This window comes from Oryza brachyantha, chromosome 7, assembly GCF_000231095.2.
Source record: "Oryza brachyantha chromosome 7, ObraRS2, whole genome shotgun sequence".
Lineage (NCBI taxonomy): Eukaryota > Viridiplantae > Streptophyta > Magnoliopsida > Poales > Poaceae > Oryza > Oryza brachyantha.
This window is the reverse complement of record NC_023169.2, coordinates 448,554-475,445: the sequence shown is the minus strand read 5'-3', so window position 1 is coordinate 475,445 and position 26,892 is coordinate 448,554. Positions and strand designations below refer to the sequence as shown.

At 42.4% G+C, this 26,892-nt stretch overlaps 5 protein-coding genes and 1 pseudogene across 5 annotated transcripts; 4 read left to right on the top strand and 2 right to left on the bottom strand.

The window, feature by feature from the left end:
- The first annotated feature begins 2,686 nt into the window (after window positions 1–2,686).
- LOC102715597 (flavin-containing monooxygenase FMO GS-OX-like 8) lies at window positions 2,687–4,715 on the top strand. Its single transcript, XM_006658157.3, has 3 exons — window positions 2,687–3,308; window positions 3,382–4,016; window positions 4,086–4,715. The coding sequence occupies exons 1-3, from the start codon at window positions 2,687–2,689 to the stop codon at window positions 4,281–4,283; spliced, it is 1,455 nt and encodes a 484-aa protein (XP_006658220.3). The 3' UTR covers window positions 4,284–4,715.
- A 1,479-nt stretch (window positions 4,716–6,194) lies between these two features.
- Window positions 6,195–6,854, bottom strand: LOC121054891 (Werner Syndrome-like exonuclease). Its single transcript, XM_040525822.1, has one exon. The coding sequence runs from the start codon at window positions 6,852–6,854 to the stop codon at window positions 6,195–6,197; it is 660 nt and encodes a 219-aa protein (XP_040381756.1).
- Window positions 6,855–13,173: 6,319 nt separating this feature from the next.
- On the bottom strand, window positions 13,174–15,106 carry LOC102715320 (annotated as a pseudogene).
- A 2,777-nt stretch (window positions 15,107–17,883) lies between these two features.
- On the top strand, window positions 17,884–18,883 carry LOC102718468 (mavicyanin-like). The gene is made up of 2 exons (XM_015839447.2): window positions 17,884–18,165; window positions 18,249–18,883. Exons 1-2 carry the CDS (start codon window positions 17,988–17,990, stop codon window positions 18,605–18,607), a joined length of 537 nt encoding a protein of 178 aa, XP_015694933.1. The 5' UTR covers window positions 17,884–17,987; the 3' UTR covers window positions 18,608–18,883.
- Window positions 18,884–21,766: 2,883 nt separating this feature from the next.
- LOC107303381 lies at window positions 21,767–23,574 on the top strand (the record flags this gene model as incomplete). Its single annotated transcript, XM_040526401.1, has 1 exon — window positions 21,767–23,574. A coding segment is annotated over one exon (1,476 nt), but the record flags the coding sequence as incomplete, so codon positions are not given.
- A 445-nt stretch (window positions 23,575–24,019) lies between these two features.
- Window positions 24,020–24,745, top strand: LOC102715038. Its single transcript, XM_040525821.1, has one exon. It carries the CDS (start codon window positions 24,020–24,022, stop codon window positions 24,743–24,745), a length of 726 nt encoding a protein of 241 aa, XP_040381755.1.
- The last annotated feature ends 2,147 nt before the right edge of the window (window positions 24,746–26,892 follow it).

The following is a 26,892-nucleotide window of genomic DNA, read 5'->3' as shown; positions in this document are numbered from 1 at the left end:
TCCTCTCTCAAGGAAATCTACAGCTTGGTAACAAGAGCATTGTGTGAAATCAACGAGCACAATACCAGTGACCGCTATGCTTTTGCTTGATCTGGCATTTTACTTCAGAACAAACTATGGTGTGCAACTGTACTGCATACACAATTAGTTTTAGAATCAGTTGCTCTTAACAGCGGTCAGTACCGCAGCTGGATTATGATTTGTTGGGATCACCTTTTGATGGAACAGCTAGGTGTCCCTGTTGGACTCTTGTCCTGTAGGCACTCCTCCTTTAATATCTGTGTTACTGTATATGTGGCGTTTCCATGTATACCTCTCAACTGAACATATTCAGGTTCAGGTATCTAAACAAGTATTCTCAGTTTCCATTTCTATTTGAAGTTCTATTCCCACTATAAACCTCGAATTTGTTTCGAACTTGCAAAACTTGGATAGTACAACTGTACAGATTCCCGTACAAGACTGTAGAATTGGAGAAACTGACAGGGTTGTTTTCTCTATTCGATTCAAGATCGCTATTAGTGATTCAGTGGTCGTTTCTATGATTCGAAATAGGTACCAACGGACAACTTGTGTGAAACTGTGCATTATTATTATCTTTTACGGTACTCCATCTTACCACCATGGAGGTAAGAGTGCGTTTAAATCTCAGCAATTCACTGACTAAGGTTAGTTTTGGGTTAAGAGGAAAATGTTGCTAGCATGGTAACTCCTAATAAATTAGTAAAACATAAAACATGCATAGCCTTTTAAATCATAAACTACCCCCGTCCCTACATGTTTTACGCTGTTGACTTTCTAATGCACGATTGACCATTCGTCTTATTCAAAAATTTACATAATTAATAATTGTTTTTATATCATTTTATTTATTGTTAAGTATACTTTTATGCATATATATAACTTTACACATTTTATAAAAAAATTGAATAAGATAAATAGTCAAACGTGTATAAAAAAGTCAACGGCGTCAAACGTTTAGGGACGGAGGGAGTACTAAATTTAGCAATAGTTTTAAACATCACGTAGACCACCCAAATATTTGATCTAAGGGACTCTTTGGCATGTTTTCATTTGGAGTTATAAACCCTATCTGGGATTTGGAAATAATTCCTTTTTCTTGTAATTATCAACCGTAGTTGGTATTAGGTATTAATTCATTTTTTATTTAGAAAAAAATTAAAACACGCTTGATGCAGATAGATTACAAATCCATAATGAACATTTTAATAATGTGCCGTAGAATACAATACGAAAGGCTAGATTAAAAGTCCATATATATATATATTTAAACTTTGGACAATCAGTTATATTAAAAAAATATCAGAAATAACGTTTGAACTTCAAATTCAAAAGTGGCTCAAAAGTTCTCACTACACCTACAGCACATTTAATGAATTTAAGCAAATTTCTTTTGAATAGAGTTTTAAATCATCTAGCCCGTGTCGGTAGGCACAACTGCACAAGTAGGGATGTTAACGGAGTAAATTTGGACAGATAGTGTTATATCATATCCTAAATTATAATTTTTAAGCGGATGCGGAGCGGGTGCGGATGTTTTCCGATGCAGATTGTTGGAATGTCGGAAATGGTGCGGAGTCAGCTCGGAAATAGATTATTATGATCGGATCCTGACTCTACATTTGTACGTACCATCATAAAATAGATTCTTATTGGTGTTGTCGATCAAATAAAAGTCTATAATAGTATGATTTCTTCATGCCCTTAGCTTTTGATTTATTTAGCAAACAATAGTAATGACCTTTCCACACTATTAGTCCTAATTAATGTAATTTTGAGGTTACTCAAGGACTAATTACCTCTCGTATGGTAAGACAACTACCAAGCCTTTGGATCAAACGAAACCAATGTCTGTCAACTGTAAAAAAAAAATCCTATATATGTATATTCTCTCTCGAAAAGATACACCTAAACAGTTATTTAAAGAATGGAAAAATTCAACAATACATATAAATGTGTTTTTTTCTTTTTTTTCCGAATGCGCAAAAGATTTACACATCAATATATTAGAGAAGGAAAGAGTTTTGGTATACGACGCCTGAAACCTGATAGACTTAAGGCACAGACCCGAGAGATAAAAATAAGACGACTAAACTAGACACGAGATTATGAATAAATGCACAGCACCAGGAGAAGGAGGGGGCAAGACCGCTCTACACTCCTAATAGATCTCCAAAGTTGGTGACACCGGCGGCCGACCACAACTGGCCTTCCGAGACTACCAGCTCCTTCACCGCAAGGACGAAGGACAGTGCCGAGTCGAAGATCCTGCGATTTCTCTCTTTCCACAACTGTCAGAAGACGAGGAGGACTAAGAAGTCAAAACATGTCCTCAGGTGGTTGGAAAGACCGGCTCGAGATGAAGGCACCAGTCCTAGAGGCAAGCACAAGCACCACTACGGGAGAGAGGGACGTCCGACCCGACGGCAGCAGTACCTGGAGCCAGGCCTACAGATCAATGTGTGACATCTTTTGCATGCGACAAAAACAACAAGTACAATTGTGATTGTGTAGCCATATGCTACTCAGAGCAAATTAAATTTAAACTTTTATATATATATATATATATATATATATATATACACTGCATGCATATCACACTTGGTTTATCTTATCGGATTTTTTTATTAAAAAGATATGCCCATTGCAGCGATAACAAAAACAAATGGACATTCTAGAGAGAGTCTTGCAAGTTCTCGCCATGATGTGCGACAGCAAGCTGCCGGTGCAGTGGAAGAATGTCTGCGTCGTCGGGGCAGGCATGGCCGGCCTGGCGGCGGCGCGGGAGCTGCGCCGGGAAGGACACGCCGTGACGGTGCTGGAGCAGGGCGGCGACGTGGGCGGGCAGTGGCTGTACGACCCGCGCACCGACGGCGACGACCCGCTCGGCGCGGCGCCGGCGCCGGTGCGCGTGCACGGCAGCATGTACGCGTCGCTCCGCCTCATCAGCCCCCGCGAGTCCATGGGCTTCACCGACTTCCCCTTCGTGCCCAGCTCAGGCGGCGGCCGCGACCCGCGCCGCTTCCCCGGCCACCGCGAGGTGTTCCTCTACCTCAAGGACTTCTGCAACGCGTTCGGCCTCATGGACGCCGTCCGGCTCAACACCAGGGTCCTCCGCGTCGCCATGGCGCCCCGTCGTCAAGGCCCCGCCGGCGGCGAGCCGAAATGGGTGGTCAGGTCCGTACGCGTCGGCGAGCGCGATGACACTGAAGTTCAAGAAGAGGTGTTCGACGCCGTCGTCGTCGCCACCGGACACTACTCGCAGCCCAGCCTTCCAACCATCAAAGGTACACACACGTATTTGCTTGATTCAGAGAGCAAGTGATGCATGCATCCATTGAGCTCATCGCCATTGGACAGGAATGGAGGTGTGGAGGCGACGGCAGCTGCACAGCCACTCGTACCGGCTGCCTGAGCCGTTCCGCGGCGAGGTGGTGGTCATGGTGGGCTGCGGCGACAGCGGCAAGGACATCGCGCTGGAGCTCATCGGCGTCGCCAGGGAGGTGCACCTCACGGCCAAGTCCACGGAGGAGGCCACGACGCCGGCGATGTCCAAGCTGCTCGCCAAGTACGCCAACCTTCACCTGCACCCGCGGATCGAACACCTGCGCGAGGACGGGACGGTGGTGTTCGTCGACGGCTCGCGCGTCGTCGCCGACACGGTGATGTACTGCACCGGGTACGTCTACTCGTTCCCGTTCCTGGAGACGGACGGGGAGGTCACCGTGCGCGACAACCGCGTGGGGCCGCTGTTCGAGCACGTGTTCCCGCCGGCGCTGGCGCCGTCGCTGTCGTTCGTCGGCGTTCCCAGGAAGGTGCCGGCGCCGTGGTTCTTCGAGGCGCAGGGGAAGTGGGTGGCGCAGGTGCTGTCCGGGAAGAGGTCGCTGCCGCCGGAGGAGGAGATGACGCGTTCCGTGGAGGAGCACCACCGCGCCAGGGAGGCCGCCGGCGTGCCGGTGAAGTACACGCACGAGCTCGGCAGCATCGAACCGCTGGTATATCCTGAACTGAACTGCTCGTGATGAATCTTTCTTGTGTTGATTTGGCGCGCCATGGATGAGCAGAAGTATATCGAGTTCGGGGAGAAGTACTGCGACTTCCCGCGCTACGAGGATTGGAGGAGTGAGATCATCGTGTCCACCATGAGGAACAGGGACCAAGACCTGGAGACCTTCCGCGATCAGGCCTTGGAAGCTGGTGGTGATCCTTCGCCTCTGCACGCCACGGCCATGGCCATGGCTAGCTCTCGAGCTCTCAACTGAACAGGTTCAGGTTCAGGCCATGGCTGAATTTGTATCACCCGGAATCGTGTAAAATTTCTGGGCATGCGAACAATCAAGTCTCATCTTTTGAGGAAGAACATTGGCGGAGGATAGACAAGTAATTTTGGCACATGATTACTGCTGATGAACAAGGGCTTCAGTGCTCTGAAGACTGATGAATAAACTTGTGGGGGAGTTCAGAAAGTATTCCTGTTTTATGAACCTAGCTGCAATGGTGCATGGCAAGTTTTTGTTTAGTGCTTCTTCATTTTGCTCACTTTTTTCCTGACTGCATCCAATTAGCATTCATGACTGTTAATCTGGTGATAACATTATATTAACTTGTGCAGAAAGCTCAATGAAAAATCTGAGTCTCCAGCCTGTGCAGAAAGCTTTCTGACCCAATGAATATCTCCAATATCAGTCAGTCATGGACTCATGGAGCACAATGTAACACTTTGGTATGCACACTAGAGCTTGCAGATGATGCATCCCCAGCAACCCAATTCCATTCAAACTCCAAACACACGAATAAAAGAGTTGAAAGTCAACAAATTAAACCACCCGTAAGTCTTAAACGTAGAATCGAATTTCAGAAACCAAAAGGGTTTCTTCTTCCATGCACCAGAAATTCGGAGTATCAGATTAACATAAATATTTCCAGTTCTTCCCTAGCAGTTCAGCTATTGTGCCCCATGTACCAAAACCAGGCAAGTAACTTGAATACCTGATGATACAGCTACTACATAGTCATTATGTTCGTCTGCTGCTGCATTCATAATTGCGACAAAGTAATGCTAAACTAAACCACAGAATGACAGGGAACTAGTTTTACCAGTATAACAATGGTACCAGCTAGAATCACTGAAAAGAAACTATTCAAGCAAATTAAGCTCATCACAAGTGCATATCAGATGGCTAGTTTAACATCCAGAATCTATAGATTTGCTAGCCTCCTAACAAGTTATCAGCCAATTCTTCAAGCTAGCTTATGCAACTATCCAGGATGAGTCTGAACTTATGCCCAGACCTGAACAAACACAAAGTTAGGCGCATTCCCATGCTAGTCCCATCAAGAGAGAGAAATAGAGACTCCGAATCAAATTTCAGAAACAACAGGCTTAATTTCTTCTCCCGTACATCAAATTCAGATATACATTTCCACCTACTTATGGGCCTACAGTTGTTCAATTTACAAAAAGAAAGCAAACTGATACTCTGGTGACTACTTCCATCCATGATCCAGTGCCAATGCAAAACACCATCAATGCCATAATTATGCGTAAACTTCTTTGCATGTTGCAGCATGCATAACTGCCACAAGGCAATGATGAACTTGGCCTCATAAAACTGGATTTACCAGAATGCCAATGCCACTTACTGTACCTCTTGCAGTCACTGAATTGAAACAATATAAGCAAATTAAGCTTGTGATCACAAGGTCATATCAGAATTAACATCAAACAATTCTGGCACTTGACCAACAGTTAGCATATACCATATGTCCATTCATGAAGAGTGTGAACTAATGTCCAGACCAGATAGAACACAAGGTTGGCCGCACTTCTTAATTACGTCCAATGCAAACACACACGCACACATAAAGTGATGAAGAAAAATAACAGGAATCGAACAAATTAAAGCATTCTGAATCTTAGCCCATAACCCACAAACCAAAGGGACGGTTTCTTCATACATGCATCAAATTCAGATATACATGTCCATTATATTCCTACTTATGAGTTATGAGCAGTTCATCCATAGCGCTGCATCTACCAAAAGCAAGCGATGATCCACTAACACTTCTTGTCTTGTCACATCCATCCACCAAAAGACACTTGTGATTAGTTCCAAGTAAGAACAACCGTGGGTAACTAACTGTTCGTGGGTCTCACCGTCGCGGCCGTGGGCTCAGGCTGACATGTCGTCGCCGGCGTCGCGGTGGACGGCGAGGCGGAAGGTGACGTACGCGTCGACGCAGGCGTACTGCACCTGCTCCTTGGTCAGCTTGCGCGCGTCCCACCTGCTCGTGCCCACCTTCCTCGGCTTCGAGACCCCGTGCCACCCGAGGTGCTTCTCCGCCATGCGCTCCATCGACGTGTTGCCCATGCTGGGCAGCCCCCGCAGCTCCACCGTGCGCGCGACTTCCAGCCCGTGGTGCTCTTCCAGCTTGCGGCAGTCGCAGCGGACGCCGTAGGCCACGAAGACGACGCGTGTGTCGGCCAGGAACCGCCGGAGCACGGCGGGGACGGCGTTGGCGTGCGCGATCTGGAACACCAGGCACCGGTGGCCGACGCACAGCTGCAGCGTGCCCGACCGCGGGTCCGCGCCGCCCTCCGGCGCGCGGAACTTCGGGTTCCACTGCACCCCCATGCCGACGGTGAAGCCGCAGTCGGAGTGGAGGCGGCCGCGGTGGCGCCACCTCGTGGTATGCAGCCACCGGCGCGCCGCGCCCGCGTGTGCGGTGACCGTGGCGACGACCTGGCGGCGGCCCACGCACACCACGTACTCGTCGTGCGTGCCGGTGGAGCGGCGGAGGCGCGTGGACACGGGGGTGGCGGTGGCGACCATGGCGCGGCGCCGGCGTGTTGTGCTTCTTCTTGCCTTCTTCCTGGGTTTCTTGGGTTTGTTGGAGGGTTTGTTTTTTTTCCACGATGAAGAAACCAATCAACATACCGACGGAAATGGATTTTAAATTTTCTCTCGTCTATTGCATAGTATTTAAGTAGTCACTAAAATATTAAAAGAATATTAAGATAGATTAATATAAAATATACCACTCCACGCTCAGTTATGACTTTTCTATCCGTAACAAAAGCAGTAAATTAAACTTATATGTATAATCCCAGTTATGTTTGTTATCTTTTCTTACAGATTACAGAAGTTATGTTTAAACATGCATGTATATTTAGTATTAATTTATCTTCATAAAATTATCTTTTTTTATAACTATTTAGATGACATGGAACAGATAAGGGGATGTGCAACGAAAAACAGAGGCCGAAAAACAAATTATGATAAAGACTTAAGATCAAATTTAAATTTAAAGTTAAAAATTTAGATGTTAACTTATAATCATAAGCAAAAGCAAAAGATCAGTGGTTTGTTTCTTAGCAACGGCGGCGGCAGCAGCAGCTTTTATTTTATTTTTTTGGTACTGTTTTGGGTTTTGACTCTTGGTTTTAACAAATTCAAATCACAAGCCGGATAGGACCCAAAATTTCAGGATAATTTTTCAAGTTTCGCCAAAAGGGAATTATGGAAACTCTTCTGTTTGAAATTTAAAAACAAAATTCATTTCCTTCTTTTTCGACTAATTACATGTGTTAAGGCGAGTAAATGCACGTGTAAATGTGTAGCATTGAAGCACATTTCAGTTTCTGATTCAAATTATTCATGTATAAACTACGATAGCCAGATATACAATCTCAAGTATTTATAGCCATGAAAACCAGACAAAACATATCTGCAATGGTGTTCAATTCCAATTCACAATTCAAATCTACTACCTCCAAAAAAAAAATGCCTTTCAACCGCAATATGGATATTAGGGCGAGTTCAATCGCTCGTTTTAAGTTACCAGCTTTCCGAGTTTCTATAAGAAAATCGCTTAAAAATCAAATAAACCCAATTGTTAAGTTTAAAATAATTAATATGTAATTAGTCATGCATTAATGATTTATTTTATTTTGTATGAGGTAATTTGCTCAACTAAAACGGCTGAAACGAACTCAAGGTATATTTACTGGTTTAGTACGAGCCTCTTCCTAGCAGTATGTTTTTAGAAACTTTATAACGAAACTATTTAAAATTCAATTTTTAATGTTTTATATTTAATTAATTACTCTGTGCCCTCTAAAAAGCTACTCCTATCATAATGTAAGGCCCAGTCTAGTTTCTAAATTTTTTTCTAAAGACATCATATCGAATCTTTGAATAACTAAACGAAGCATTAAATATAGATGAAATAAAAAATAATTGTATAGTTGTGGAACAAATCGTGAGATGAATCTTTTAAGCCTAATTAGTGCATGATTAGTCATAAAACGACGTGTGCTAATGATAGATTAATTTGGCGAAAGAGATTCGTCTCGCGGTTTTCATGCGAGCTATGGAATTTATTTTTTTCATTCATGTCTAAAACCATCTTTCGATATTCGGTCCAACGTTCGATGTGAGACCTAAAAATTATCTTTTTGTGAACTAAGAGGACGTTTGGTTAGGGAAAAGAATTTTTTGGGGATTACCGTAGCACTTATGGCTAATCATTAAGTAATTAGTCTCAAAAGCTATAACTGTATGATTAGTTTTTTGTTTCATCTATATTTAATGCTTTAATGCTCTATGAAGATGTGCAAATATTCGATGTGATGTTTACGGAAAAAAAGAAAATTAGGAACTAAACAGCACCTAAGGTCAACCTCGCCCCGAGCTCGTCGCCAACTACATGCATGGCGCTAGTGTAGTGTCGTCGTCTTCCGCCGAGGCCGCGGATGCACGCCTCCTCCCTGGCGGCGTACGTACATGATGCCTCGGATCAATCTCGACACGGCGGCCCGACATGGCGCACCTCGCGTACAGCGAGACGAGAAAGATTGGCAATGGCTGCAACGGCAGAGCCTCATCAGCTGGGCACAGAATCCGGACCTCTTTCACAAGGCATGCACATGGTCGTCGCGACATCAAAGCAGGTAGCCGATCGAAGAAAAACCTGACCGCTCAACAAAGGCTCTCCTGATCGAGAAAACAAGCAGCAACGAACTTGAAGTTTAGCTGTCTCGTTATCGCAGACAAGCTAAAACGGTAAGTGGTCTGACTCATCGAGAAATTAAAGAAACTGATGAAACAAGTCAATTTGGTCTTGTGAAGGCATTGTACGTAGGAGCTGACGCGCCAGCATCGGCATCAGGAGGATGGGTGCCCAAAAAGCATTAATCGCCAACGCCTGCAAGCAAACACGTACTACGACGTGAAGGCAGCTTGATCCTTCCTGCCACTCTATGCCCTGTGCAAACTGAAAAGTGGAACGCTCGGGAGGGTGTTTGAGACCATAGTTCTATGTTTGAATATTTATTATAAATAATAGTAAACGTAGACTATTAATAAAACTCATATATAATCTTGGACTAATTCACAAGACGAATCTATTGAGCCCAATTAATCCATGATTAGCCTAGCTAGGTGATGCTATAGTAAACATGCTTTAATTATAGATTAATTAGTCAAAAACTTTGCCTGCCATCCTTTTAGGGTCGTCTCGTCACCATCGATGGAGAACACAAGGTAAACACATCACTATGTATGCCTAGGGCATACACTATGCAAGCCACTCCCTTAGAAAAAAGGAGATATCACGTGGGATGAAGCTACACACCCTACGGTGCATGGAGATGCGAATAGGTCCCATGAAAAAATATTATCATTTTTAATTCTTTTCCATCCCCTCCTGCTCTCTCTCCTGTCCCTCTCTTTCTCATCGCTCTCCTCTCCCAATGGGGGAGAGCTTGCCGGGAGGCCTACGGCAGCCCACGACGGCGCTGGTAGCGCGTCGACGGCGACGGAGCTTGGTGGTCACATCTCCGCCTCGGATCTGGAAGGCGGGGCTTCACAGCGGCAAGGCAAGCTCGGCGTCGGCACGGCAAGCTCGGCGGAGGGCGGCATCGACACGAGCTTGGCAGAGGGCGGCGCAAGATCAGCGGCGGCGGAGCGAGGCCCTGGCCGCTCCAATCTCCGGCGTTTTCTCTCCTCTCTCGTACTTTCTCTCCTATATTTTGGGCTTCATTCTAACAAAGCCACTAATTCTTCTGCAGGGTACGTGCACCCCTGCTGGGACACGGTGCATGGTGATTTGACAGACTAGCTCTAACATGGCGGGCTAAAGCCACGCACCACGTCAAAGCATAGTGCATGTCCTTACTGTCGCCTTGTACGCAGCAATAGCTATGTTGTCCAACCAAAAGAGTTTGTGAACTTTGGCCCAACAAAATTTGATTTATCGTCTCCGTACACTCGCTAGTACTGTTGACCGAATAATTAGGCCTTGTAAAAGTTTTTTTAAGAGAGGACACATCAATGCGTATGCGTAGTGTCACACATTTAAAGTATTAAACGTAGTCTAATTACAAAATAAAGTTTAGATTCCGTCTAGAAGCCACGAAATGAATCTTTTGAGTCTAATTAATCTATCATTAGCACATGTTGGTTATTGTAACACTTATGGCTAATTATATACTAATTAGGCTCAAAAGATTCGTCTCACAATTTCCACCATAACTGTGTAATTAGTTTTAATGTTCACGTATATTTATTGATTTATTTATATGTCCAAAGATTCAATGGGATTTTGGGAACTAACCAGGGCCTTATTGTTCTATTGCTTTACACCGTAAAAACTACTTCTTTCATATCTAAAACATGGTAAGGGTTGTTCGGATCCAGAGATTTTTTTAGTCCCTTGTCACGTTGAATGTTTGGACGTTAATTAGGAGTATTAAATATATATTGATAATAAAACTAATTACATAAATAAAGGCTATTTCATTAAATAAATTTTTAAACCTAGTTAATCCATGATCAGCAAATGTTTACTATAGCATCACATTCGCTAATCATGGACTAATTAGACTCAATAGATTCGTCTTGCGAAATAGTACAGAGTATGGGGTGAGTTTTATTAATAATCTATATTAAATACTTCTAATTAGTGTCCAAACATTCGATGTAACAGGGACTAAAAAAAATTATGGAGAACCAAACATGCACGAAGTCACTTTGGTTTTTTCTAAGTCAAATATCTTTAAATCTAACCAAATTTATTATGTAGCAATATTTCTAACAGAAAATAAATAAAATATAAAAACATAGTTAATAGTGGTTCTAATAAATCTAATTCGGTGTTTATAGATGTTAGTATTTGTTTTCTATAAACTTGGTTTAACTTAAAAGATATTTGACTTAAAATAAATCTGAAGTTACTTATAATAGTACAAAAGGAGAGAGTAGATTGATTAGACTTACTTAAGAAGAAGAGAATATACTACCTCCGTCCTGAAATAAGATCATTTTTAGTTTTTAGATATAATACTTTGACTCTTCGTCTTATTTGAAATTTATTTATGATTAATATTTTTATTGTTACTAGATAATAAAACATGAATAATACTTTACACGTGACTAAATTTTTTAAGTTTTGTGTAAATTTTTTCAAATAAGATGAATAGTCAAACTTTAGATACAGAAAAATCAAAAAATGAAGTTATTATGGGACGAAGGTAGTATCTCTCTTTCAAGAAGACAAAAGCAGAAAATATAGGAATGGAGAAAATATAGATACATTTAGGGATGAAAATGGTCGGAATTCCCTCTCCTATTTCCATTACCATATTTTGTTCCGGGAAACGAAATCTGATCGGTAACCTGGAAGTGATAACGATATCGGAATAAAAATATAACGATAAGAACCAGAAACAAAAAAATTATATTTAGCATGTGTATATAACTGTATAATGCAAATATATTATTATCATATTATATGACAATAATAAGCCATACTACTGTTTTCTCTAAAAAAAAGAGAAAAAATTCTACACTTTAATTGGACTACTTTCATATTATATATAGATGTGATAGGGTAAATATGTGATCAATTGTATAGTGTAAAATTTGTATAATGTTGAGTTAATAGGATGATCTTTAAAAATTAAATCACACACCTACTATGCTCTAAATAATAGATAGTCCTAATTCTATTTATCAACTACATTATACAAGCATTAGCTTCCCATCTTTATCCACATGCATAAAATATAACTAACTTTATAAGCACATATTTGCATGATGAGACAATGTTAACACATATTTGCATGATGACAATCTTTATCCACATGCATAAAATATAACTTTGTAAGCGCACATATTTGCATGATGAGAGTTAGCACATATTTGCATGATAGAGACATTGTTTTTATGTGTAGCTCCTCAGGTATTGTCGTTGGATACGTTATCTATAGCGATGAGAAGACGTGGCTTTTATAATTGTTCGGCCTCCCTGATGATTGATGATGTGTAACAGATCTACTCTGGTCGATTGAAGTACACAAATATAAGATTTAGAATAATTTGACTTTAAACTATTTACGTAACTATACTAACCTATAACTGCCTATAACTAGACGTCGATATAGTCGACGAGATTGTATGGGGTGGTTCATGGAGTCTTGGTGTTGTATCGCTGGTATCTTTTTTAGAGTATGCATATACCCGTTTGACGACGTCGCTTCTAGCCCTTCCTAAAGGGAAGAAAACATTACACACATGCGGGAGAAACACTTGTTTCATGTTTACCCATTCCAAAAATCTTCTACCCAATAATTTAATGAATTCATAACAGCCAATACATATATATAGCCAAGTTGGCTTGGCTTTAAATATATGAACTATACTAGTCAATGCTTATAACATACCCACCCCTATTGAGAAATTGGATGCAAACAATTTGAGACAATTTGAGTTGATCAAGCTTTTAGCCTATAGTGTCGTTGGTGTTTAAGCAACTATATTAAGCTCAACCCGTTAGCAACACAATATTAAGTCATATTGTTGTTTTCTCTAAAAGAAAGACTAAGATCTTCTGCACTTTATATTTGATTTCATTTCAAGAAGACATGGACTTCTAACTTCTATAATTGTTTGATGTGAAGAGATAGCAGACATCAATGATGGAGAGTTTTGGTCAGAACATTGATATGATTAGTCAGAGTATCATTGGTGGGAAGACTTAAGTCATATTTAGTATTGCTACACTCAGTCAAAAAACTCAACTATAAAATGTCATTACCATGTTATAAATTAGATAAGCTTTCAACTAAAAAGAGCAAGTCAAAGACGGAAATAAAACATACAAATCCATCTTCAGAAACGTCAATGAGCTTGTAATCAGTGCGATCAACATACGACACCCGCATGATACGTGGATAACATAAAAAATTGAATGAAAAAAAGCAGAGAATGATATGAATGTGATGCAAGAATGTAGCTTGCATCACAGTTATGAGACGAGGGTGCAATATCTTCAAATTTTTTTCCATTGAAAATGTCAATACCAACAAAGTGGTACTTTGCGTGACCATGCTTCCTAGTCTTGGAAATAGAGACCTCAACCACCTATAATAAAGTTGTAAAGTTATATAAGCATGAAAATAATGGGTCAAAAAATGACAATTTGTCCATCAGATGCACAAATAAAACACAAATCAGGGAAAATGTCATTTTTGCCATCAGCTGTCTAATTAGAAAGCCATAATTCAGTAGGCAACATGCGATCAAATTCTAGTAAATAATATGAACAAGTCAATACATTTATACATGGACAAAACTGCACAAAACATCCTACAGAGGAAAGGCGGAGGTTATTAACTTAGTTAAAGAGATCCATTGCCCGGTAGATAAACTGTCACTACAACACAGTCAGTGAATTACTGAATGATTAACTCACCATGGATATGCCAATTATTAATTAAAAACACAAGGAAACAAATAGTTTCTTTCCAAACATACAAAGTTATCTCTGCATTGCATTTTCTATCGAGAAATAAGCCAGACTATGCCTCATTAAGAATTATCGAAATGTATTCTTTAAGTTCTAGAGAATATCTCAAGAAAGGGAGACAATTCAGAAGCTTTCCATCAGCCAGAGAACATCAAAACAAAGTTAATTCTGTAATACATCTTGAAATGTATCCAAATTCTGGTATATAACATGAATAACTCAGAACATGAACAAAACTTCATAAAACGTCCAACAGAGAAAAGGCAGAGATTACATAGTGGAAGAGATTCCATGAATAAATTCAGAAGCTTTTCTTCATCTACGAAACATCAACCAAAGACAGGCCATAACAGAAGCAAGTGAGCCAATTGGGGAAATTCCAGGTGCATCAAGGCCTCGTGCGTCAAAACTCATACAAGATGCAAATAAAATTATAGCTTTAACAAGTATACCTATACATGGTACGGTGCATCTATCCACATCTATAAAAAAGTCCATTAGTAGTGGATGTAACACCTACACCTTTAGGATTTATTCGGTTCATAGGATTTCTAAAACATAGGAATAGAAAAAACATAAGAATAGGATAGAAATTCATATACAAACCTATAGGATTAAGAAACATAGGAATTTTTTCTCTAGTATTGTGAAATAAGGTTGGAGTGGATTCTTTTTTTTTCCTATCTTTTGCCCTCAATAGTGGAGAGAGAGTAAACTTTCCTATAGTTTTCCTTATACAGTTCACATGATTTCATATTCCTATACTTTTTCTTTGCAATTCCTTTAAAACGAATAGGGCTGGGGGCATTTAACTTTTTGCCACTCTTAAAAATAACACTTAACATATTTGCCACCTGCTGTCAATGACATGTGGATCCTTATGTGTCTATGACATATAGACCCAGTGGCAAATATGTTAGCACCATTTCTTTGAGTGACAAAAAGTTAATTATTCCCATCTTTAACACATCCATAATCTAAAAAGTATGAACAGCAAAGGCAAATTGTTTACAAATTCCATTAACCAAACAGACTGCAAACCATACAATACAGTTAGATGCAATTCGTCATACAGTAAAGCAAATTTACATGCAAGTCGTAGCAAGCACTATCACAAGAACAAATTCAGAGATATATTAAAAGGGGAGACCTTGCACGGGCGGTTCTTGATGACGATGTAGCCGTTCTTGCGGATGGTGCCGGCCTGCTGCGGCTAGGTCTTGGAGGCGCCGGCGTCCGCCTTGGACTCGAAGTGGTGCTCCTCCGAATCCGACATCTCCAGCAACCAACCAAGAATGAAGAATCCTACCAGCGGCCCAGGAACAGATAGATTAGGGCAGCAAGAACTCAACTTGATTGAATTCACCATGAGATCTGATGACGAATTGAATCGAGAACAAAGGAAGGCAAAGGCTGGGCGGCTGGCTGGCTGCTGCTCACCGGAGGAGTGGGAGACGAAGAGACCTCACCGGAGGTCGAGAACAAGATGCCGCGCCACACGCCGGCCTCGGCCTCGGCCTCGCCAACTTTTATCATAGCGGCCAAAGTGGGCCGGGCCTTATGCTGGCCCATGCAAATTTTATGCAAAATTCAGGGAATTTCAAAACCAACTAATAACCGATCTAAGATACTAGAATCTCCGCTTCAAAACATAATCACTTTTATGTTATTTGGTAAAGAAAGGGTAGGGTGAGATCAAAAGATTTTATTTTAGTCAATTTAGTAATTATTTTTTTTAATTTTTTAATTTATCAGATTTCATTTTCAATCACCCGATTGGTTCTGAATCATTTGAATAATTGGAATAATTAATATATCAATACTTATATTTTGGCACAAAATTTGAATTCTAAAAATAATTATATTCCGGAAGCACTTAGGGTTAGTGGCGGAACCAAGCCTAGGCCTAGGTCCATAATTCTCTTAATTATGTGAAATCACCGTACAAAGCTCAGAAAAAGTTAAAACTATATTAGCTTAGCCCTACTCTTAAATTTTTTTTCTGATTCCACCACTGTTTAGGGTAATGGATTTTAAGATAAGATTCTCTAAAAAAATATATGATATTACAATGGTCTAGCCATACGCTTTAAGAAATTCAGGATTAAACCTTCTGGCCTTCCGGGAAGGATAGAATTTTCAGGCATGAATCCCATCTTAATTTACTGCTGCTTGAACCATGAACCTGAAACTTCAACTGTTTCGTCACACGATTTCTGCATTGCAAACGGGCTTTAAAGCCAAAGTACAAGACCGAATAATGTGCAGAGGATCCAAACACAGACGTTACAGTTCAGTAATCGTCAGAGCACTTGGAATTCGAAACAGCCTCTGCTCTCGATCTCTCTTTGGCAGCATTATGAGTGAGCATTGAGCAATCAGTTGCCTTGTGTTGTCAATAAAGGAGAAATAAAAAGTCTGAAAATTGCATGTGACAAAGCAAAGCCAAAGTGGTGTCCTTCAGCTAGCAGATCACATACCAGCAAGAACAACACAGGTCAGTAGGTAGCAGAAGCAACCACATGACATGATGAGAGCAGAAAAATGGAGGTAGCAATTAAGAAAGCTAGCTGAAGTTAGCTGGGGAGAAGAGAAGAAAATTACACACATTACTCACTAATGTAAGTGACCAGCATACAACACTAGTGCAGTTGAGTGCCATGAAGATACTGCTCAACTTCAGTGGCATTGTCGGAAACAAAGGGGCAAATGGCGCGGCATCTCCTCACATGGCCCTCTTCCTGCCTGTCTCCTCGCCTTTCATTGACCTCATGGCTGGATCTCCTCACTTCCAGGTTTAAACATCTGCTTTTTTTTTCTACAATTGTGTTTTGATTTGATTGTTTGAGAATTTAATTTGCTTCATGCAGCTTTTTGTTAAACTTTACTCTCCAAATGGGGCTTGCACAAGTATTTTTATTTGAAATGTGTGGAAGCTCTTGTTTTTTACTCCTGTTTGAAAGGTATATTTGCCTGTAAACAATGGTTGAGCATGTTGTTTCTATATGTGCAGGTAGTTGTTTATATATGTGCAGCTAGTTGTTTGAACTTTTCACCATTATCTGTTTATTTTATGATTAGAGCTACCTAAGCTAGTATTTATTAGGCCAACCTTGCAGAAAGCTTTCCACTGAATTGGATTTTCATATGATGATCGTGTTGTCACAATCAACTAACGTTTGTCGTCTTGCCTATATCAATATTGAGTATAAGTCGACAATATATATATTTTTCACAACCACCACCACGGCTTATATGGCTTTTTGCCTTTTCTTATACGGAGATCTACGAATACTTTTGGTGATTTAAGAATGTATTTGTGAGAGAAAGAAAAGGGTTTTGCTTCTAAACCAATTCAAATAATAGCTTCTTTCCCTGGCTCCATTCATGTCCTAATTATTCAGTTAGTATCCATAGATGATCATCATAGAATGATTGAGTAGTTCAATTGCACAGGACTGCAAGTACTACTGTAAAGTTTAATTATCATCTCCATAAACAATCAGCTATGAGTAATTAATACAGTTACGGATGAGCAGCAGAAATCACGAAACTGAAGTTACCCCGGTGAATTTGTCTCGAGTCTCAGACAAATATATGCACTGCCTTACCACAGTAACCTCGCACGGTAAAATTCTCTGTTTTTGTCGGTAATCACGTTTTCTTTTCTTTCTTTTTTACCATAATGCAAACTCTGCCGCTCTTATCTTTTCGCTTATATTTATGCTTACCAAAATTTGAATTTTTAAGTTAGAGTTTATTTTACAGTTTTTTATTATAGTTTAGTTTTTTATAAAAACACGTATATAAAAGTTTTATTCATAATTTTTTTATTTATAAATAGACTTTTTTTATTTTTCGCTGAAAAAGCAAAATAATGACCCTCCGTATGTGTCATCCACGAACTGTGTATCATGATAGAACAAGAATCTGTAAAATGAATCAACTAGCTGCAGCTGGCTGTCAACCTTTGACAGTGAAGTTACTGTCTTTTACTGAGATGAGATCTCAAGTATATATACATCCAGGCTCCAGCTTGTATCATTGCAGACACAGACACAGCAAAGCAGCAGATCAGTGACAGAGCGGAGGTCCCCTTCACCTTCACTCCAGCTCCTCACATCGCTCGCTCGATCTGCCACTGCCAGCCACCGGAGATGAGCTGCCGGAGCAAGATGCTGCCGCTGATGGCCGTGGTGGCGGTGGTGGCGCTGCTGCCGGCGGCGGCGGTGGCGACCAACTACACGGTGGGCGACGAGAAGGGCTGGAACCCGGACGTGGACTACACGGCGTGGGTGAAGAAGCACCGCCCCTTCTACAAGGGCGACTGGCTCCGTAAGCTGCTCCTCTTCTTCTTCTCGATCTCGGTCGTATCGCCATTGATGACGTGATGCGAGCTCGGGGTGGTGGTGGTGCAGTGTTCGAGTACCAGAACGGGAGGTCGGACGTGGTGCAGGTGGACGAGGTCGGGTACGACAACTGCGACAAGGCGAACGCCATGAGCAGCTACAGCAAGGGGCACAGCTACGCGTTCCAGCTGAAGGAGGCCAAGGACTACTACTTCATCTGCAGCTACGGCTACTGCTACAACGGCATGAAGCTCGCCGTCACCGCCAAGAAGGGCCCTGCCTCCGCCGGCTCTTCCTCCTCCTCCTCCTCCTCCTCCTCCAAGTCCGACACTGCCTCCTCCTCCAAGTCCGCCGCCGCCTCCTCGTCTCTCGCCAAGCCCCACGCCGCCCTCCTCGCCGTCGCCTTCCTCTTCCTCAGGATGCTCTGATCTCATCCCCAAACCTCTCTTAATTCTTCTTGTCTCTTGCTCGGTTTGTAAGTTACTTCGTTCTTGATTTCTCTACCATTTTCGGGTTGGTTTTTAACTTTTCTTCTCCAAGAGGTCGGAAATTCATGGTGTTCATTTGTTTCCAAAGATCTACTCCACTGCCATTAGGTAGCAAGTGTGAATTATGAACAGTACTCCAATTTTCCTCTGTAATATTGCAGCAGCAGTTTCTCGAGATCGCACGAGTTCAGCAAAGCAAGCAATTTGCTTCTCTTATCTTCTCTTCTCTTCTTTTACTGTTCATGAAATTGTTGATGCCAGCAAAAAAAAAAGAAAAGAAGAAATCAAAGAAAAGAAAGTAGCCAAAGAAATGGAGGAAAGGTGGTAGGTGATGGTGATGCAGATTGGAGAGAGAAGAAGGTGGTGCATGAGAAATTGCTCCCCCCATGTGAAGTGGGCATGTGGGTTACAGTTAAGACCGACCCTGCATCTGCAGATTTGCCTTTGCTTCTCCACCACTCCATACTGTCTTCTTCTCCTCCATAGCTGCGCTGCTTTGCTATAAGCTAGTTACCTAGGCTCACCTTTGCTTGTCACCTTGTGTAACTACCATTGATTAGATTAGTGAGTACTAATCCGTTCTTGTTAGCTTGTGTTACACACTAATTTAGGTTCTGTTAAGCAAGTTTAGTGTAGTTGGTTGGTGATAGGGATGAAACAACCGCTGCCTGGTTAAGGCTGCGATCAGTTTCCATGAATTTTAGGTGAAATGTCATATCGTTCCATACGGTCATATATTTGAACTCGAAGTATCAGTCTAATTAAAACAAATTTTAGATTCCGCCTGAAAACCACGAGACAAACATAAATCTTTTAAGTCAAATTAATGTATTATTAGCACATATTGCCTACTGTAACACTTATGGTTAATCATGTACTAATTAGGTCAAAAGATTTGTCTCACGATTTTCTCCATAACTATGTAATTAGTTTTAATATTAATATATATTTAGTACTTTATTAGATATCCAAAGATCCGATGTGATGTTTTGGGAAAAGTTTCGGAGAAATAAATATGTCCTAATATCCCTACCTACCTGCACATAGCGAATAATGTGATTACTAACCGTAAATTTTAGTGGTTACCAACCGACAATTGTAAGATACTAAAGGTGCTCGGCGTATATTTATAATCAAAAAAATAATTTATAAGTAATATTTTATATACATGTTCTTAGCGATTTAAAATCGAAAACTGAAAAATTACACTAAACTAACTCTAAATTTAAAAATTAAAAGTTTAAATTTTGACTTATAAATATTATATTAGACTATGTTTGGATCCTTAGGACTTTTTTTCCTGTCACATCAAATGCTTTGATACTAATTAGAAGTGTTAAATATAGGCTATTAATAAAACTCACCCTATAATCTGGATTATTTTGCGAGACGAATCTATTGAGCCTAATTAGTCCATGATTAGCGAATGTGATGCTACAGTAAACATTTACTAATCATGGATTAATTAGGCTTAAAAATTTCATCTAGTGAAATAGTTTTTATTTACGTAATTAGTTTTATTATCAGTCTATATTTAATACTTCTAATTAACGTCCAAACATTCGATATGACAAGTGACAAAAAAGTCCGTTTATTCAAACAGCCCCTTAGAAGTGAAAAAATGAGGCTCAAAGTCGCTGGGAAGCGGTGAAAGTCTGACAGTAGATCACATTCAGTCATTCACAGACGGTTCTTTTTTTTAGGAAAATATTCACATACTGTTATTATAGTGGGCCGTAATAATAAATGTGCCTCATTTTCGCATGAAGTGCTCTTTTAGGCCTCTTGTAGATGGGCCTGAATTTCGGCACATCTATGCGTATGGGCTAAGAAGGATTTTGAGGCTCAAGTCCTTTTCATCGTGTACCGAGGATGACAATGGCATGTATTATGGACATACGTTTGACTATTTGCTTATTAAAAAAATTATGTAATTTTTTTTATATAGTTGTGATTGATATATTATAAATGTATTTAATTGTAACTTATAATTTTTTATATTTATAAAAAATTTAAATAAGACGACGGTTAAACGTGAGAAAAAGAAAATCAAGTGCATCATCTGTTAAAAACACATTAGCCCAGTAGATTAGTTGAAGCCGGAAGCATAAATATGCTTTCGGTAATTGAAATTTGTAGCACAAGACCCGTGTCAGTGTCAATGAAACATGGGACAGCAAATACTCGAATGTGGTCATACTATAGGAATTAAGCTAATAACTTCTCAATCCTTTGTGAATAACCTAATTCAATTACCATGCTCTTTTCAAAGTTTATTTATCGTACTATCTCCGGTTTTGGAATACAGGACTTACTAGCAAAATGAACAATTTCAACTATGAGTTTGTTATGAGATTTCTAGTCCGTTCATGCATGGGACGCTGGCGCACTGCTGGCTCCGTATTAAACCGTGTGTTGTCTTCTCATCTTCTCTGTTGCAAAATTGGCTAAAGTCCCAAAAGATAGGAATCAAACCCGCGAGGTCAGCTAGCCAGTCAGACGAACTGAAGTTGTTGTATGGGATTAGTTCTGATGTATGTTTACTGTAGACAAATATGGAAGAATAAGCTCAAATTAATGACCCGCACTATACTAAATCTTTTCCTAAATGTCCTATATTTAGAACCGGAGGGAGTATTATTTACGCTGTTCTATTTAGTCCATTATCCAAAAAATAAAGTTTCTATAAAAAAAAACTAATTCTCCTACTGCGTTGCTTAAATATGCTTAATGTATTCCTAAAATCAATTGGATGCCCCGTAATAAAATTGGCTTATACTAACATAAACCAAATCCAAAGAAATCATCCCAAATTAAAAGCCAGAGAACTAATCCAAATATTCTTTAAAAAAATAAAAACCATTCTAGATCATTTTTGGCACGATGAAATCTGTTGCTAGAATTGTGGGAAATCAACCCCTTCCCAAAGCTAAAAAAAACCCCAAGGTTTTCGCAGAGAAGAGAGAAGCACCCAAAACCCTCGTCGCGGCCGCCGCCCGCCGCCGCCGGCCGCCGTTGATTCCCATCTCATCTCCAACCGCGCAGGAGAAAAGGAGCAGGAGCGCCATGGACGCCGGCGGCGGCGCCCGCAGGACCCGCGTCGCCACGCGCCTCCGCCGCTCCACGCCCACCCACGCCGCCTACACCGTCCGCGTCGCCGACCGCCGCGTCGTCGCCCTCGTCACCGCCCACGCCGCCTACGCCCGCCGCTGGGTCTACACCACCCGCTGGCTCCACCACCGCCTCGTACGCTCCGGCCGCCTCCGGGTCGGCCTCGGCGTCCAGTGGACCCCGACCCGCCGCCCGCTCCACCGCGGGCCCCCGCCGCCGGCCACCCTGCAGCTCTGCGTCGGCCACCGCTGCCTCGTCTTCCAGCTCGCCCAGGCCGATGCCGTCCCCGCCGTGCTCCGCAGGTTCCTCGCCGACCCGCGCGTCACCTTCGTCGGCTCCGGCTCCTTGAACGACCGCCGGATGCTGAGTGCCTACTACGACCTCCACGTCGCGTCGGGCCGCGAGCTGCGTTCCATGGCTAGCATGGGGAACGCCTCCATGGAGGCCATGGCCGATCGCTTCCTTGGCTACCCTGGCATCGACAAGCCCATGAACGTCGCCATGAGCGGCTGGCACGTGCCCTACCTTTCGATCGAACAGGTGCAGTACGCCTGCGTCGACGCCTACCTCGCCTTCCGCCTCGCCGTCCACCTCTCCTCCGCCCACCAGCTCGTCCCCGCCCACGCGCCTCCGCCTCCTCCCGCTCGTCGCGCGCCCGTTTACCTCCACGCGCCGCTGCCTCCCGGTCCGCGCGTCGCCGTGCTCGCGCCACCGCCCGCTCAGCGCGCGCTAGTCCGCCCCCGCGCGCCCCCTCCTTCTGCTCCGGTGTACCGTGCGGTGCCTCGCGCCGAGCACGCTGCTCAGACGAACTGGGCGCTGGTATCAACAGCCGTGGACGTGGACGACGACGCGTCGGAGTCAGAGAACAGCAGCAATATCACTGACAGCGGACGCCCACGCGCCGCCGCCTCAGACTCAGACATTGACGAGGAGTACTCATCAAGCTATGCTGCTTCAGATGGCCATGCCTTCTCTTCAGATGACTTCGAGCTCATGGGGCATGGAATGCTGTCGTCGGACGAGGAGGATGGCTATGCAGAATTTGTCCTAGGGATGGGAGGTCTCAACCTTGACATCGACAGCGATGACGACAACGACGACGACGAAGGCTACAATGGCAACGCCAGCATTGGAATTGTGACTCTTCAGAGCTATGACGAGTACGGCAGCATCGGAATTGTGACTCTTCAGAGCTACCAGATGGCTGGCAATGAGGAAATGTTTGTCAGGAATGGAGGGGCCACGCTTGAGGAGCTGGAAGATGACATTGTCGCCGGAGCCGGCCCGGCCAACGTCGAGGAGGGGGGTGGTGGCGGCGGCGGTGGTGGCCATGAAGCATTCGAGGGGGGCATCCAGTCGTTCGACGTCGATGAGGGTGACGATGGAGAAGATGATTGGTATGATCAAGATCAGGACTATGGGGATGAGTCTCTTGATTATGACAGTAGTGGAGGCCTCTACTAGTTTCTACTGCATTTGGTTGCTGGTACTGATGACTGTGAGTAAGAGTTTTGGGGGAAGGAATTCACTGCTCCTTATGTTCTGTGATGGAGTGATTTGCCTATGACCTTAGGCCAATTTGCTTAGTTATGTTTTTAGGTGAATTTTGGTCATGTTATCCTCAATTTTCTTGTAGTACATGCTACTAGCCTACCACTGAATTTCATATTCTTCCTATCTGATGCCTAAATACATACATGCAAGTATGCTACTAGTATGCTGCAGGGAGCTTGGTGTTTATATGAAGTTGTGATGATGGGTTTTATATATGCTTAGTACCAGGTTTTCATAATCTATGCCAACAAGTTACAAATGCATGCTGCAGGAATGAATTGCCTGATGTTGATCCTGTTGGTGGCTCTATAAACTGCTTGTTTGATGCTAATTTGGAATCAATCGTCTACTATGAACTTGTGATAATGCGCATACATTTTTCACTTGTTTCTGTTGAGCGATCGCAGACGGAACAGGTCGATTCGATGATATTTGTCACCAAACACGTGGATCCATCACGGAGTGTTTTTTTGTGGCACGCACTCCAGTTTGGTATCCTTGTGGTAGTTTTACATCGAGCAACCGGCGAAGAAATTTACGGTCGCGTAAATGGGGGTAAATGGGTAGTTACAGCCAGTTATTTGCATGTAATTACGGAGTTGATATAATGGCATGGCTGTGCGAAAATTGTGAGTCTGCATCAACCAAAGCGACGTCTCGTGGTGTGCTCCCCGCGCGCCGCCAGCCATGGCCGGCAAGAGGAAGCGAGCCGCCGCGCGCCATTCGAACGTGGTCGCCGGGAAGGCAGCAGCAGCGGCCACCACGGTGTCGGCGCGCCTTCGACGCTCGGAGACGACGGCGCACGACACCTACGTCGTGCGGGTCGGAGACATCCACGTCGTCACCACCGTGACCGCGCGCCCGGCCGTGGCGCGCCCCGGTGGGTGTGCGCCACGCTGTGGCGTCACCGCCGCCGCCTCCGCTCCGGCGCCGGGCTCACCATCGGCATGGGGTGCAGTGGAGGCCGCCGTTCCGCGCGCTCGCCGGCGGCGCCCGGGCACGCTGCAGCTCTGCGTCGGGCGCCGGTGCCTCGTGTTCCAGATCGCTCGGGCGGCCGCCGCCAACGGCGTCCCCGCCGCGCTCCAGCGGTTCCTGGCCGACAACGGCGTGGCGTTCGTGGGCTACGGCGTCCGCTCCGACTGCCGCAAACTGGCCGCCCACCATGAAGGAGTGCGGGTGGCGTGCACGCGCGAGCTCCGCTCCGTGACCGGCATGGGCAACGCGTCCATGGAGCGCATGGCGGAGGAGCTCCTCGGGCTCGCCGGGATGAAGAAGCCGGTGACGGTGAGCCGGAGCAGGTGGGACGCGCCCAAGCTGTCAAAGAAGCAGGTGAAGTACGCGTGCGTCGACGCCTTCCTCTCCCTCCGCCTCGGCGTCCATGTCGGCGTCACGCCTTCCTCTTCTTCCGACTAGGCCGGCGTCCACGTTGGCCTCGCCGGCGACCTCTACTTCCTAGTCGCCATGACGGACGCCGGCAAAGGCCAAGTGCTATCATATCCAACCTAGGCTGATTTTGTGTAACGTGCCTGTGCTTCTAATTCTATGGAGTATCTATCTTTAGTGGTATGCTATTTTATCTGTTTTATAACGTAAGACTCTATGGCTTACCTAGATTCATATGAATGGTAATGAATCTAAACATATATATATATAAATTATATATATTCATTAATCGATGAATTTAGATAATGCTAAAAAATCTTACAATATGAAACAGAGGTAGAGGTAGTACTTAATTGGAATCTCTATTGTTACATGCATGTAAAAATGTTAGTGAAGAATAATAATACGCAATGTAGTTGTTGGTGACTTCTGACTTGTATTATAGATTTGTAATTTGTAGATGTTTCGTGTGGGTGTCATAATGTTGCACAACTCAATTTGTTTGAGAAATTTTACGGTCTGGCAAAGTGGGTAGGGGTATTAAATTTTTAGTGTAACATTTTGATATCTCAGTTTTTAGTAGATGTTAAAATTTTATATAAAAAATATGACATCTTAATGTGCATATTAAGAATGATAAGAGAACATTCTATTTCATAAGACAATTATGTGTATTTATATGTGGGTCCTACTCCTGTAACTGGAGAAAATAGGGTGGTAAACTAGAACGGAATTTATGTAATAATATTGTTCTAGTCATGCCAGGGTTTATTTGAATTGTAAACTATGATGAACACCATTTGTTTTGGACGAGGGCACGAAAAAGAGAAGTATCTGGCCATACATATACACCTGGGCGTGATACATGCATAAAACGATGATAAACTGATATGTGCAATAGTGTTGCACATTTTGTATGCTAAGTAACCTTTTAGTTTTTATTGTTGGCTTGGGTTAATCGGATCGATACCGTTACTATTTGGCTGATTTAGAAAAATATAATTACTATTCACCTAATACTTTAAGTACCATTAAAATTTTATACTAATCAGAACCATGCCACTACTTACCTATTTAAAATACTTTTGAAAATAGTTCAACCAAAATACCCTCGTCTTCTGCCCTTCTAGAGTGAAGCCTTGTTCTCGAGGTTGTGTTCAAGGACAGCGATTATCCAGTTAATATGAGCGGCAAGTGGCGACTGGTTCTCAGGCCTGGGGAGGAGGTCGAGCTCGGCCAATGACGGCGCTCTCTTCAAGATCGTCGACCTTCACGACGCACTGTCCGACCTCCCGTCTTCGACATGCGTGCAGGCCGCCGAGATCCGGTCACGGCTCGTCGAATTTTTTTTAGTCTATATATATTTATTAGTGTATAAATTTAGATAAGATTAGAAATTCTTATAATATAAAACAGAAGCAGTTGAACGTACAGCCGCTGATATAGCACGGCAACATGACTATAGAAGCTTAACTTAGAGAAAAAGAAAAACCAAAGCATCTTAAGTTCTAAAACGGATATATAGTATTAACTAGCAGTTTGGCCCGCGCATTTGTACGGTTAGATTTAAGTTACTTTTATGTTTTACTCTTATATCTTTTGATCTTTTAAACCGTAAAACATGTTATTTAACTATATGCTAAACTATACTCGTAAATAAACTCTTTTCAATATAATATTTAATTTATAATTCAAATTTTAGATATTTCTAAATTGTATTTATACATTGGCTCATTCTCTTAATTTTACTTATTTTTAACCGGAGTTTTAGATGTTTTCAATTTGTATTCATAGATGAACTCTTCCCTCAATTTCAATTATTTTCATATTTTTAATCCATAATTTGAATTTTCTAAACTGTATTTACATATGAACTATTTTATATTATTTAATTTTTAATTATGAAATTGGATTTCTAATCAGATCTATATGTTTCTAAATTGTATTTATAGAAGTTTAAATTTTTTAATCCGAAATTTGGATTTTTATAAACTATATCTACACATGGACTTTTTATATTATTCTATATACCCCAATACTTTAGACTTGGTACGATCTAACAGCTATAATCTTTTTTCATTAATATTTTATTTCTTTTTCTATGATTCAATATATTTTCATTCTAGATTTTTCATTATTTTCCTCGAGAATTTATCTATTCGCTGGCTTGGCCTTGT